General features: G+C 43.2%; 1 protein-coding gene across 2 annotated transcripts in view; it reads right to left on the bottom strand.

Annotated features, from left to right (window-relative positions):
* Positions 1–15,036, bottom strand: part of LPCAT1 (lysophosphatidylcholine acyltransferase 1) — a 51,865-nt gene extending 36,829 nt beyond the window's left edge. The window contains exon 1 of one of the 2 annotated variants that reach the window (XM_083624705.1): positions 14,956–15,036. In XM_083624705.1, coding sequence (XP_083480831.1) covers positions 14,956–14,991 — 36 coding nt within the window. In that variant the 5' untranslated portion in view covers positions 14,992–15,036. Of the gene's footprint in view, positions 1–1,813; positions 1,904–14,955 lie in introns of those variants that run through there. The other variant, XM_083624706.1, reaches the window with a different exon arrangement.
* Positions 15,037–15,640: the final 604 nt, after the last annotated feature.

Genomic DNA, 15,640 nt, shown 5'->3' with positions numbered 1-15,640 from the left:
ACCCCGCTCCCATCCACCCCCCACATTCCAAGAGGTTCAGAACAGGTTGTAAGGGAAAATAAGTTGAAGAAAGAATCTGAAATAACACCTAGATTGAATAGTTATACAGCCATGCTTTTCACACCATAGTTTTTATGGCACCCATTCACCCTGACTCTATCCCTGTCCAAACTGGGAATGAAGAAATCCCAGGAAACGCAATTATATTCAAATGAAGCACACAGGGCTGCTATCAGATTTCAAGATGGGGTTTGCAATGATTTCAAGATGGGGTTTGCAATGATTTCAAGATGGGGTTTGCATGTGGGGAAATAAATTTTTAGAATCAGATAAACCCCACAGTGGTTGGCGCCACAGTCCACACAGAGTTAAGAGCACTGAGAGCTTTCCTTTAACACGACTGACTTCTGTCGCCTTGCATAGTGATGTTAATAATGGCTTCTTGGAGTAGATCCACTCCATATTACTAAGGACCCTGATTTCATTCATTTGCACTAGGAATTATCACTTTGCACAGTGCATAGTTATGGAATTCGCTCTCCCAATACACAGTGATGATCACCAAACAGGATGACTTCTAAAAGAGGATTAGACAAAATTCATTTTACTTAACAAAATGCATATACTGCCAAGCTCTAAGTGATTTACAAGAAATATTAAAAGTATCAATAAAAAATAAAGATAATTAAAATTAACTGTAAAATAGATGAAAGCACATCAACACCTACAGGTCTCAATAGGATTGACTAAATAAAAAAATGTTTTAAGAAGGCATAGACAGTAGTACAACAGAGTCGCCTCCCTGATGTCAACAGACAGGGAGTTCCACAGGGCAGGCCCTGCCACACTAAAATACGGATTTCTTACAACTGTGGAAATATTACATGGCACCTGTTACAGTTGCCAGTTCTGCAGACTGAAGTGGTTGGGTATGACGTGTATGGGCTAAAGTGATCCCACAAGCTTAAAGGGCTTAAGATTCATGGATCATAAAGCTATAAATGGCTACTTAGCGATAGTGACTATATTTTACCTCTACTGTCTTTGGTTTGTGCATTGGGGGGCTTTTCTTATGTTCCTAGTCAACATTTATTAGAACTTTTGGTACAGTTGCTGTAAACTTTGAGAAACCCACTGGAGTGACCAAATCTTAATTTTCAATTTCCTGCCAAAAATCCCTTGGTACACAAGGTATTAGTGTGCTTGTAGCTAATACATAGATTGCAAACACATCTAGTTGCACATCTAGTCTGCTCCAGTAAGCTTCTGCAAGTTTTTAACAAGCAAAGGCATGCACGGTGATATCCAACGTTAGTCATAGTCCAACAGAAATCTGATATTACAAGCCATTGTAATTTCACCTAATTGCATCCTAAGCTCAAACACAACACAGATGAACTAATGCTTCATTGACCTGGAAAGCTATTTGTCTGCTATCCAGGAAGAAGCCTGAATTTGTTTCTAGCTGAGTAAAAGATTGACAATTTGAGAACACATACGGCAGCAACCCACTATGAGCGATCTTAATGAAACGCGGCATGAACATGGCATCTTTTAAAACTCTGTTATATAATTAATACAAATAGAAAAGCATTGGCTGTTTTCCCATTACAATTCAGTTACCCTTCCTGTCTCTGTCCATCCCCATATTATTTACATCACAATACTTGGAACTACATGTAGTAAAGAGATTGTAAGCTATTTTTGGCAGTGGAAGGAAAGACTGTATGATGCAGTCATACAAAAAAAGTGAGCTTTAATATCATTTCTACTGATGTCTGCCTATAGATCTGTAGGATTATGCTCTCTGTACCTATGCCACACCAGTAACAACTGCTAGGCTGCAGCCTGGTCAAGTTTTTAAGTAAACAGAATTTTAAAAAGAGAAATAGCTGCATGGAATGAGGAAATGAAAGAAAAGCCACCTCTTGCATTGTGACACATCATGTAATATATGTACTGAGAAACAGCTGTTACATCACTGCCTATTTATCAAATAGAATATGAGGACACCAAGCAACTCACAAGTATATCTTGAAGAGGGTGAAGACTACCAGTAGTAATGGACAAAGGAAAACTCTGACAGACCAAACCAGACTGCGTCTGGGCAAAAGGATAAATGCACAGGTAAAGGGACCCCTGACCATTAGGTCGTGACTGACTCTGGGGTTGCGGCGCTCATCTCACTTTATTGGCCGAGATTTATTGGCTTCCGGGTCATGTGGCCAGCATGACTAAGCCGCTTCTGGCGAACCAGAGCAGCACACAGAAATGCCGTTTACCTTCCTGCCAGAGTGGTACCTATTTATCTACTTGCACTTTGACGTGCTTTCGAACTGCTAGGTTGGCAGGAGCAGGGACCGAGCAATGGGAGCTCACCCTGTTGCAGGGATTCGAACTGCTGACCTTCTGATCAGCAAGTCCTAGGCTCTGAGGTTTAACCCACAGCGCCACCCGCACACAGACACAGACACAAATCACACACTTCATAAAACCATAGAGTTGGAAGGGACCCTGTGGGTCATCTAGTCCACCCCCCTGCAATGCAGGAATCTCAACTAAAGCATCCATGAAAGATGGCCATCCAATCTGTTCAATATGAAATGTTAATACTCAATAATCAATGGAGGAAACCAACACTATACTCCAAACCTGGCTGGAGAGCAGTGTGTTGATGCTGGCCTGGAAAGAAGGCAGACAAATTGGTGTTCCAGTCTGGATTGCGCGTGTTGCCATCTAGTGACTGCAAGATGGAGCAGCTTGGGAGCCAGCAGATCCCAGGCTGCCTCAGCCCCTCCCTGGAAGCCCAATTTTGCAATTCTCTGCAGATTGCTGCTAGCAAGGATCCTGCTATAGTGCCATTTCCGTTCACCTAGTCAGCAGGCAGAACAGGCAGTTCTGTGCAGGCAGAGTGACACCGGATGCTTCTGCCCAATCTAACCCCCTTTAGTGTGGCTGGGGTGTGTGGATGCTGCTGTATTGTAGCTCAAGCCAGTACTGTAGTTTCAATAATACTTGATGTAGATCCTGCCAGTCTCTGCCTGAAGGACTGCAGCAAGCGCAGCTGTATCTTAGGCCATTATGGCATCTTCCACCCCCCCCCCCTTGGTGCCTGCCGAGGCCTCCTTCCATTATTATTTTTAATTTTAAAGGTTTGTGGGTTGTCATTGTTGCTTTGGGGGGGTTGTGTGGTTGGGGTTTTTTGTGTGTGCGCTTGCTTCTTGTCTTTGATTTGTTTTGGGAGATGGCTATTTTTTTGGGGGGGGGTGTGGCCGTCTGAGCACCAGCAGCTTTCCTCTGTGCAAACCCGGTACTCTGTTAGTGCCCATTAACAGTTTAAGATTATCAAATGTCCCACAGGCCCTAATGAGTTTGTGGCCCCCGTCTTAGGGGCTAGTTATAGACAATGAATTGTGCTGTGTGCTATGGATGGCAGCTGGAAGCATAGAGGTACGTGTAGCCATCAATATGGTATAAGATTGTGTTTGTGTGCTTATGGAACTAGATTATGATGTCATCAATGATGCAATTCAGGTTATCAGAGAGGCAACTGAGGTCAGGAACTAAGGAAAGACTGTTCTAATTCAGCAACAAGTATACCATGGGGCAACACTGAAGCAAGACCACTAACTTGAAGATGCAGACTACCTGCAACTGTGAAACAAAGCAAGTGAGCTCAGTAGCTAGATATGCCACCGCTTAGTGTTTCTGATGGTTTATAGCCCAACTTTGCGTGGAAAATGTGTGTTTGGGACTTCTACATATATCTGTGGTGGCCAGAATGGCGTTTCTGGACTGCAGTTCCTCCAGCAAGTCTGTGGTGTCTTGCAATAACTAGGAACAGTGGTAAAAGGCTGAGCACAGAAGTGTACACTCCAGTCGTAAGACTGTTAATACCCAAGACAATAGGCCATTAAAGAACAAACAGAAGAAGATTGCTGGCTGAGGCTCCTGGCATGCATCAAACTATTTTTGTAGCATATTCAGCTGAACGACTTTACATATGTAGTTGCATAATGGTAGCACAATTAATTTTAATATTAACTTCTTCCAATTCAAGGCTGCAAGCTTAGACAAAGTGACAGAAATGCAGTCGACTGTTTTTGAGGCTGCAAGCACACCACATATATCTCTAAAGAACATTTGAAGCACATTCTTTCCCTCAAATAATTCTAGGTATTATAGCTTACTCCTCACAGCTACAAATCCCAGCAACTCCTAGCAAACTACAGAGTCCAGAATTCAGGAGAGAGAGAGAGAGAGAGAGAGAGAGAGAGAAGTGCTTCAAATGAATATTGTGTATGCAGCCTTATTCTCTTACAACAGAGGGCACAACATTCATTCACTTGCATTGTTGTTGGCTCTCTGCAATAGGAGAAGAGGTAGCGCACAAGAGAAATGCACTGGTGGGTTGATGTAAAGAAATTCACACAGACCAGATCCCAGATACTAAAAGCCACAGGTGAAGCACCTTACCAATAATGTTATGGCATGTATGTTTACAAACACATTCAACAAGAAAGCAGTTGCAGCTGCACAGGATTAAACTTTACAATTAAAGACCTTGATATGAACTGCTTCGGCAACAAATATGTACTCGGTTCAACACAAGATTGCATTAAAGAAACATCACACTAACAGTGCAATCCTAACCACATCTATTCCAGTCTAAGTCTTATTTAATTCAATGGGGCTTACTATTAGATAAGTGAGGTCAGGACTGCAGGTCCTGGACTTATTCAGATACGCAAGAAAGAATTTAGATTATGAGATACTGATCATTAACAAGAATTATCTGACTAAGCTTTCAAAACTGATTTGGACTTCAGAATTATGTTACCTGAAACGAACAAGGTCAAGGAATCTGTTAACAAACTCCATTCATTTCAATATTTATGCCAGAGAACTACCCGAAGGATCAGTTTGCCTGACTGATTAAGTGGCATTAAAATGCTATCTCAGTCGAACAACAGACAAAACCAGCTATCAAAAGGATGAGGGCATGTAAGCTCTCGCAGGTTAAAAAAGAAACGCCAAACAATTCTACTTTCTCCATGCACACTGTCAAAAACCACATCATATAATACAACAAAAAATAGAATTTGTATAGCGTATATTCTGTAGAAAAGTAACATGGCATGCTGAAGTTATTTATAGCAGCAATAGAAAGTTGTGAAAAATAGGATTACGTCCAGTTGCTTGGAACCAGAAAAATAAATCAACCATCTTCACTCTGAAGCAGTAAGTATGTTCTTTAAGATATATGGGACCTGCAGAGAACCTTTAGAACTATCAGCAATATGCCTCAGCTGCTGTATCTAATACTGCGACACAAACCTTTGATTTTCACACTAGAAAACTAAGCCTTTCACCAAAAGTACAGCTTTTTTTCAGTGCAATGAACGAAATTCCCTAAATTCTGAGTACATTTCTTAACAACTTTTATTTAAAACCACTTAAGTTGTCTAACCGCCTAAATCTTCCTAGACAGCTCTGATGCAGAAAAAAAAAACAGCTTTTTACCAATAATTCCTGCTAATGGAAGAAATACTAGAGGTCCTTACTGAGTAAGATTTAATGTCAATGCTTTATTCTGTTAAAAGGTTTTGCACTAGCCCTAACTTTTTGTTGTCATCCCCCCCCCAAAAAAAAAGTTTATATTTTTACTTTCTGTCCTTGCCAAGTATTCTTCTGACTGGAGAAATTATTGCTTGTAGGGCATGGGTTATATTCAGGGAGACTTCCTTCTTTACAATTTAAAGTCAGGCGAGTGCTCCTACAAAACACTCCCACATTTAATATGTAAACAAGAAAAGATTTACACACATGTATACTAGACCTGCTCTCAGATTCTCAGCATATTATACACATCTATTAACCCTGATCACATTATGTTTTTAGACATGGAATAAACTTCCTGAGTGCAGATTTTAAATAGTGTATTGCGAAGCAATTCAAAAACAAGAAGTCACCATGCCACTATTAAAACTGGCAGGGAGATTAGATACACTTAGAGACTGCAAAATACTTAACAGTCTTTTATTTTAAAAGTGATCAGAGTGATTGCTTCTGCAGCAATAAATGGGTCTTCTTGGAGTAAAATATAAGATCTGGAAATCATTTAAGCATTTAAAACTGAAGGTATAGAAATTACGTTCACCCCCTTTTTTTTACCTTTAAAAAACCAGGCTCATAAAAACTACACACTTACACACCATAGTCCTAAACAGAATCCTATGTTGCAACAGTTTGAGGACCACATTGTGAAGGAGCAAGTCATGTAGACTTATCCAGCTTCCCTTGAACTAAGATGGGTTGCCTTTGCTACAGTTGACATAGGATTGTGCAGTTATGACTATGTGCCGAAGACCATTATGGCGTGCTTTTAGAATTTTCCGCAATAAACTATTAGTATCCTACCCAGAGCTTGAATGAGAATGAGTCAGGAGAGGCCCAGCCCACTGAACCTTTCGTGATGGGTTCCTGAGCTACTGTTTTGCTAGAAACCAATGGGAGGAATCACGAAGAGCACGCTTATCCTTTCAAGCAAGCTTTTCTCCCCTTGGACAAGACTTTTGCACCACTCAACTGCACAGCAGGGGTCCTTTCAAAGCACAGCCATCCAATAACGGCTAAGAGCAAGGTTGACTGTGCAGAAAGGTGCCAACACCCCTTGGCTCTGTGCGCTTGATCCTCTATGATGCTACTATAGAAGAGGATGCATGTGTTCTTACATTGTCTGGGGGCATCTGGACGGCCACTGTTGGAAACAAATGCTAGAGTAGATTAAATTTTGTTGAGCAGGGCTGCTCTTAAATGCTGAAACCACGGCCATAGCCTGGATTGGATCTACTGAGACCATGCAGCAGAGGCAAGGGTAAGAAATGTTATTTGTGCTTTTGACACCGAAGGAAATTGGCCATATCCTGTTTCCTGCTTGGCAAAGCCCATCTTATGAGGGAGGAACCAAAGAAAGAAACATTTTATTATGACCCTGCCCATAAAGTCAGGTTCTCAGAGAAGTCAGCAACAGTACCTTAGGAAATATCTAACGTTGTACCTTTAATCTCATCCAAAACCAGAAATAGAACCAATTCAAATGATCAGAGGCCAATCGAGCTAACTTTGGTAGTATGCAAGGCCCTGGAATGGATATCAAGAGAAAAGATTAATTAATGATGTGGCAGGAAATTACAAACAGACTGTACTGCAGCATGGGTTCATCACATGTAGAAGGTGCCAAGACTAATTGGATAACTTTGAAAATGGCAGCTGGCTCTCTGGGCAAAATAAATGCCAGATTAATCAGTTTAGTATTCAAATACTTCATGATAAAAATTATTACCTGCGCTGGGAAGGGATATTCACCACTACTAGTACAAAGGGAAAACTGAAAAGAAGTAGGCAGAACACCAACATACTTTGATCTTGTTTTACATGCACCAATAAATGCCAATTGAGTGTGCCTCTGATAAGAAAATATATGGGGAAACTGAGTTCTTCACATATGAGGCTGTTATGAGAAATGATCTGCGAACTGGGAAATAGAGACATATTGCATTGCACTGGCTGCCAATACATTGCTGAGCTAAGTTCAAGATATTACTGTTAGGTTTTAAATGACCTAGGACCAGGTTACCTGAAGAACCACTTTGTTCCTTATACACTGGCCAGATCACTGATCACCCAGAGAAACCCTCCTAACTGCTCCACAGTTATCACATAATTGTTTGGTTTCTATGCAAACTAAGGCTTTTAGCCAGGCATCCCCAACCTGCGGCCCTCCAGATGTTTTGACCTACAACTCCCATGATCCCTAGCTAACAGGACTAGTGGTCAGGGATGATGGGAATTGTAGTTCAAAACATCTGAAGGGCCGAAGGTTGGGGATGCCTGCTTTTAGCATAGTGGCACTTGCACTTTGGAACACTGCTTCTAATGAATTAAGAAAGAATTTTGATATTTTGTCGCCTGCTGAAAAGGTTTCTGTTTCAACAAGTATTTTCAGAGAATTAATTTGATCCAGCCTTAACCATTTGTTCTGGATTATGTAATGTTTTAATGCTTCTATTGAACACCACTATGGTCATTTTATGATTTGGCAGCAGAGAAACAAATATATTTCTCTTTTAATTTACATGCATATATGAACTCCTATGTCAATTTTGCACCTGGGAGTATATATGGGAATCTAAGAAACTGCAATGGGCACCACAAGATACCCATTTAACAGGAAACAACTGGGTGAAACTCAGACTCCAAAACAGGCAACACATCTACACTCCAAGAACATACAAAATACTGTCAATAAAGGGCAAAAAAACCAGGCAAAGTGTCTTCCAAACAAGCAAAAGAAAAAGCAGCTGAAATGCATTCCCTCTCAAAAAATAAAGTAGGCAAACCCACAAAAACGGAAAGAAGAAGAAGAAAATAATAACGCCAACAACTGCTACAAAACGAACAAAAATGGAAGCAAGGCAACCCAACATGGGGCATTCTGGAAGAAAAGAAGTTAAGAGGATGGATGTGGATGAATGCCTTCACTTTCTTTTCCAGCCAGTTCAGCAGCACCCATGGTAAAAGAAACCAGGAAAACTCATTTTAAAAGAACGGGGAGGGGCAGTAGGTCTTGGCCAAGGGGCATATCTGAGGGCACCATGGTGCTTAGAGGCACCCCATTACAGATCTAAGGAGTATGTTAAAAAAACACTACCTGATTTTTTTGGGGGGGCGGGGGGGGGGGGCTCATGAACTGGTTTAGTTGGCCATAAGAAGGAACAAGTGGAACTTGCAACAAAGTGCTGCAATGCATTGCTGCCATTTGTCTGTCTCAGAGACAATGGATTGCTCCTCTGTGGGTGAAGTCAAACCGCTGCATTAGCAGCACTTAAGCGACCTACTTGGGGCACAAGCCTAGACAGTGTGTATGGAGGTCCTGGGCTGCCCAGATGACAAAACCCCCTCTCAGCCTCTCTGGTGCGGTGCAAAGGAAAGCAGAGTAATACATTTGGCACTAGCTTGGCTGCAGGAGTTTCTGAAAGGTGGTGTATAAGACTCCACTCCAGATTTGTGCAGGGTTTGCTCCTTAGCCCCTTCTTCTCCCAAAGATGTCCCACAAGGCAGCAGAGGTTTAGGATCAGAGGTTTCCTTCTCGTAGACGGGCTACCTTCCCAGGTTGACAAGCCCCATCTACCCCTCACTTCCCTCTGCATGTGCAGAAACCGCCTTCTTCACCACTGGACCCACTACTGGTCTTACCCGCTTAATCTGCCAGAGCTTGTCTTCACATGCAGGGAAGTCCCTAACTCAATGAGGGTTTGAGATCCATCAGCTGCCCTCACCTGGTTTAGCTGGCCAGTCAAAGCTGTTCCCATGGTGTGGCCGCTGTCGCATGCTGACAGCTTCCAGGGGCCATAGGTGAGAGACTAGTGCAGGGTGGGGAACAAAGCTGGACACACCACCCCAGAAGGAGCACAACGTGTCCCCCACCAGAGACACTACCCCTCCCCATATACCTCTGCAATGTATTCTCACCTCCCAGCTGTTAAAGGGATGCAGGCAGCCACAACCTCTTCTTGCAGGCAGCCCTTTCCCAGTTTTTAATTTTAATTTTATTTATTTAGAAAATTTATGAAGTGCATGTTCAGCTAAAGTGTGAATCCTGAGTTCTGTACATAAAAATCAAGTTATCAATACAAAAGGCAAAATATAACAAAATCTGAGACATAGTATCTGCTTATTGGGCTTGTGGAGGGTGGAGGGTTGCCCCATACTCTGCTGTTTCAAAATTTTGCTTTGTCTGTTGTTATTTCTTGATACTTTCTGGTCCCCCTAATACTTTCCTTTTGTTTCTCAGCGTCCCTCTGTTGGCTCCATTTTGTCAGCACTCAGCAGCTGAACACACTATCTGAGGGAGCGACTACTGTGATACGAAAATCTCTTTTTTAGAAATCATAACCCACATAAATGACTTAACAAATACTCTACCAAGCACAAGTTTTAGGATCTATTATATGCAGTATTTTTCAGAAATATGGAGGATTAGTGGCTGAAGTTTTAGAATAGGGGTGAGCGGATTTCAGTAACGTGTGATTTGTGTTCCCCCCCCCCCGCACTAGACTCCAAACTGTCCACTAATGCATTCTAAATTTACAAATCAAGGCAGCATGCTCGGGATCTCTTATTAGCTAAGGTGTAATGAATCATGTTTGATAAGGAGTACAGTCTTGCTTAAGCACATGACCCTAGATCTAGCTATCTAGCATTCTTTGCAAGAATTCCAGAAACCAACAGGTACCAGTTAGTGCACCAGAAGGTTGTGAGCATTGCCAACCGTTATGTGTATAGGGTGCAGCAATGAAGCTAAGATGGAAACTTCCAAGTACACTCCACCTAAAATTAAGGAGGTCAACTATTCCACTATAATGTATAGGTTTTAGGAATACTTAACTGTTGCTGGATAATGCCCCATAAGCGATGCCAACGTGCATTTGGAAGCTGGTAATGATTACTTTTCCTGTCTGCTGAGGATTCATCAGCTGGAAACCACAGATGAAAAACATGGTACTTGGGTCTTGGTCACAAGATGACTATGAACCAAAGTGATTCAGCCATGGGAACGCAAATAGATCTTTTAAGATGAATAAGATTTGGCAAATGTAGTACAGAAATCTGAGATAGCCATCCATCTGATACATTCTTATTACAGCAACACAAAGAAGGTTTATATCTAGACTAGTTCCACTGACCATACCTCTTAACCTGAGTCTAATCTACAGTAACTTTCTCTATGCCTTGGCCACTAGCTTCCATTAATGAACCTGTGTCCAGCTCCACCTCAACCTCTCTCTTCTATACCCTCGCCAAGCCATGGTAGGATTTGGCTGGTGGTAGCTATTAGGTAAGGAGAGATCGGGTTTGAATTTGATCAAACCTTGACTTAATAAGCAAATGTGTGCACAACCTTTGTGCACTTTGAATGAGTGTGGGAGAAGTCAACCATAGCTTATATTGAACTGGGAAACTGGTTAATAGCTTCCAAGGAAGTCAGAATGTAAAAACATGGTTTAAAGTTGTCTTCTAGACCCTGGATTCTCCACTCATGGTTTGCTTGAGAGGAACAAACCATGAACGCTAGTTTGTATGTAATACTAAACCAGCTTCCCAGCTCTAGAAACTGAACAGCCAAGTGGGCTTGACTGAGCAGCGTGCACCAGTACACTGCTTGTTTCAGACTATGGCAGCTGCAAGAAAACTGGCCCCACGTTTGTTTGTTTGTGCGCGCGCACATATACAAAACATACATTCCCAGATAATATAAACACTTTGTGGAGTAGTACACAAATATGCTTTAATATCAATGATGCACTGCTCCATTACCTCCTGAGACAGATGCATGCCAGCCAAAATCTATTAACCAATTAGTATGCATAACATTTTAGAAACCACATGAAGTTGCAATGGGAAACCTGGTTTAAACCATGCTTCTTCTTAGTGATTTATATCAATGCATCCTGCCTCTATAGATATTCTGAGAATTCCTGTTCTACAAACAGGCAATCAATTCAGTTGAAGACAGGATGGTTTAAAAAACATTATACACAGTAAACAATTAATTAGTTTACAAAACGCATCTTTCTTAAACATTGGTTAGGCAACTGCGAAGGGGGCAGAAGATGGGATCCTGATTTCCACTTGCCTCCCCCCCCTCCGTTACTGTGGTCTCATCATTGCATGAAATTTGGGAGAGTGCCCCTAACCCTCAAGAGCAGCTTTTCAGGGGGCTCAGAAGGCTACAGTAGGGGTGGAGATGGGAGAAGGCACTGCTATATGAGTAGAGTTCTGCTTACACTTCTCTAGCGTGGATTATGGTGTAATACAGAAAATATAGTGGTTCTATAAGAACATAAGAACAGCCTGTTGGTTTCATGGTGGCCAAACGGATGCCTGTTGGAAACCAAAACTGGGGCATTCACAGAGGTCCATAAGTTTTTACCTGGCTTATTAGCCAGATATTTTTGTTGCTGCTTGCACCCATGGCCCAGCCCTCCAGCACATGTGGGGGGTGGGAGTGGGGAGGCTTCACTCATTTATGTTGTGACTTAGTCTGCTAATTGCCATCCTCTTCTTGCCCTAGTCCAGGAGTGACTAATCTCTGGCCTTCCTTCCAGATGTTGCAGAACTACAATTTCCCCTATGTCTGACCATGCAAGCTGGCTGGAGCTGATGGGAGCCTGAGCCTAGCAATATATGGAGGGATACAGGTTAGTCACCTCTTTCCTAGCCCACATGAGAAGTTGTCAGAGCAATTGCCAGAGTGTTCCTACTGGTGACAAAGCTTTAAATTTCATGTGTAATTCTTGCTGCCATCCAGCAGAATTAGAAAAGGGCACACAGAAAGATAAGATTTTGTATCGTTCAAACAAGCTTTTTTTTTAAAAAAAACAACAAATCAATGGAAAAAAGCATTAATGAAAAAAGTATAGCCAAGAATCAAGGAAAATGTGAATAGAAGGCTATTGCTCAAGTTTTCTCCATCCGACAATAAACTAAGGAATACTTAAGGAAACTTAAAGCAGGTTAAGATGGGGGGAAGTTACATTTTCATGCAATACAACGCTAGCGTACAAAATTCACTGCCACAAGAGATCAAAAAATAAGTCTATATAGTGCTCTCCAGGTGTCACTCATGGTTATTTCCAAAAAAAGTGGTTGCGCTGTGTGTGTGTGTCCAAAACATAGTTAGACATGATTATGAAAGATGCCTGATGCAACATACTACCAAAGTTTAAAAGTGCATCCTCTGGTCAGAGGAAGGCAAATGCTTTCCTCTCCATGTTCAATACTGCACTACCATTTTTCATCACTCAGCTGGAAGCGTGGGAAACAGTGCCTAAGAAAAAGTACCAGGTTGCAGGAAAGTTTGCATAGTATAACTGTATGGACTTTGCTGCTCTTTCTGCAAGTGGAGTATGGGTCGAAACAGCAGTCACAACTGGCTTGCAGAAAGTGGGAATCAGTGTGCATAGCACAAACATTGATTAGAAGAGAGGTGAGGAACCCCATGCCAACAAGTCCTTGAGATGCCTAGCAGCTGAGGACTGCCAAAATATTGGTCCCATGAGGTGAGAAAAATTAAGTTTGGGTGCTATCCTTATAGTGTTCTACTATTGTTCTGGCACAGTAGAATACCATAACTTCTCCTGTGCTCATTTTGCACATTCTCTGAACATCTAGTGCTAGGTATTATGGTCAGAAGACTAGGATCTAAACGAGGCCAATTTGTTCCAATGTAACAAAAACTTTTAAGATCAGATATGACTATGATTTATAGTGGCTAGATATCATATTTCATTTTAAAGCCATATGTGGCCCAGGGAAGATTCTGATATGGGCACCTCAATAAAGCGAGGAGAATTTATCAAACCCCATGTCTCTGTTCTTGGACAGGACAGGAAAATTAAGGGCACTAAAGTGAGGCTGGGGCTGGACACTAATACAGTCCCTATTACAAACAACAACAACAACAACAACAACAACACTATTTATACCCTGTCTATCTGGCTGGGTTTCCCCAGCCACTCTGGGCGGCTCCCAACAGAGGACTAAAAACAGAATAAAACTTCAAACATTAAAAACTTCCCTGAACAGGGCTGCCTTCAGATGTCTTCTAAAAGTCCGATAGCTATTTATTTCCTTGACACAAATGAGAAGACATGAGATGGTCTTTCTCATCATACAAATAAAGAATAGGAGGTGTGAAGAACGCCAGAGCCTCTCTTGAGTCCCAACTCCAGGATTGCTTTTGGACTACTTTGCAATTCTAAGCATGCTTACAAATCAGCTGTGCTGAAAATGAATGAGCCTTATTTCTGAGAACCTTGGTTAGATGTGATCTTTAGCAGGCTTCAGCAATTCCCACTTCCCACATTCACTATGAGAAAGCATGGAGACTGTGAGCAGCCCGTCTTCCTCCCAAGGCATGAAGTTGCGAAGGTGGGCCACTGTCTTAGTAACTCCATGCCAATCCCTGCCCCACCTCTTCAGCTCCAAAGGTTGGAGGGAGTCTGGGGCTTATTTGGCACCAGCAGCTGCATTGCCCAAGGTGCCTGAATTGCCTAGCCACACAGGCAAACTTCCCACCATCTGTCTTTCCCACTCCAGACCAATTAAGGCAGACAAGGAAGGGTTGGATGCCACTGGAAGAAAGCACTCTGGGTACCTTCAAGAAGTAGCCACAACTTAAGGCACTTCCTACCAGCTCTTCCTTGGGAAAAAGCCATGAGAGGCCATTGGAAGCACTTGCCTATAGAGGGGGCAGAGGTGTACCCAGGGGTTGGCGAAACTGGTCCCACTGGGACCCAGGCCCAGGGGGGCTGCAGAAATCACCTGCCACGCTATGGAGCGTACAATGTGCAGTACAGTGGTACCTCGGGTTACATACGCTTCAGCTTACATACGCTTCAGGTTACAGACTCCACTAACCCAGAAACAGTACCTCGGGTTAAGAACTTTGCTTCAGGATGAGAACAGAAATTGCGCAGTGGCAGTGCGGCAGCGCAGCAGGCCCCATTAGCTAAAGTGGTGCTTCAGGTTAAGAACAGTTTCAGTTTAAGTACGGACCTCCGGAAGAAATTAAGTATGTAACCAGAGGTACCACTGTATATGTTTGTGGTGATGTGCCGCTGCTGTCATGGCGTCATCGAACACAGAAGCTTCCTATCTTTCTCACACAAAGGCATGCAAATTTTTTTATCACCCTTCCTCCTCGCCTCGCCGCCCTCACTTGACACTTGGAGTAGTTGTAAAACGTAGTAATTTCTAATACGGCTATTGTGGTAAAGTGACCCCCCTCATATGTGTGTGCCAATACAGCTCCTTGCCAAGGGTGCAAGGGGCACTACGTACAGCGGCGGACCTTGGCGCCTCAAATATCAGTGATGCCCCGTGCGATACCATAATCCGATGCACGCCCCTTGTGTTGGACTTCATAGTTGTGGCAACTGCTGTGGCGCCTCACAAGCTCCGCTGTCCAGTGCGACTGAACCAGTCTCGTTTCCCTAGATCCACCCTTGCTAGGTATGCCTGAGAGAGTCGAGGGTGCCAGTTCACTGCAATCTTTTGGCTCTGCCAGGGAAGCCAGGCCAAAAAATAAAAATAAAAATCAGGCCTCAGGGCTTTAGGCACCTGTTGTACTGAGAAGCATCAGGAAGATGGGAAGAGGCTGAAAGAAAGCGGAGAGGTGAAGGAAAGGCCTCCTCAGAGGCGCACGCCTGATGATGATGGAGAGGAAGAGGAGGAGGAGGACTTCAACACCATTTGCGTTAGCGCTTAGGAGACCAGAACTGGTGCGATTTGGTCGCAGCGTCGCGCGCAAGAGCGCGAGCCCCTCATTCCTTCTCCTCCGCCGGGCGCGCAACTCGGCGTCTCCACGCGTTGTGCAATACAAACCCCCCCCCCTCGTCGCGTGCGTCTCGCGCACACACGAGCGGGTCTTGCCTCGCGGGGCGCGCGCGGGAGAAGATACACACACACACATGCTTTATTTTTTTGGGGAGGGGGGTGGAGAGGAAAAGCCGCTCGCGCGCGCGCGCACTCCCCTATCTATGTCTACGGGCGGCGGTTTCCTTCGCCCCTTTCG

Source organism: Podarcis filfolensis (genome assembly GCF_964270895.1).
Source record: "Podarcis filfolensis genome assembly, chromosome: 7".
NCBI classification, from domain to species: domain Eukaryota; kingdom Metazoa; phylum Chordata; class Lepidosauria; order Squamata; family Lacertidae; genus Podarcis; species Podarcis filfolensis.
The sequence above is the reverse complement of the archived record's forward strand: the minus strand, read 5'-3'. Positions and strand labels throughout refer to the sequence as shown.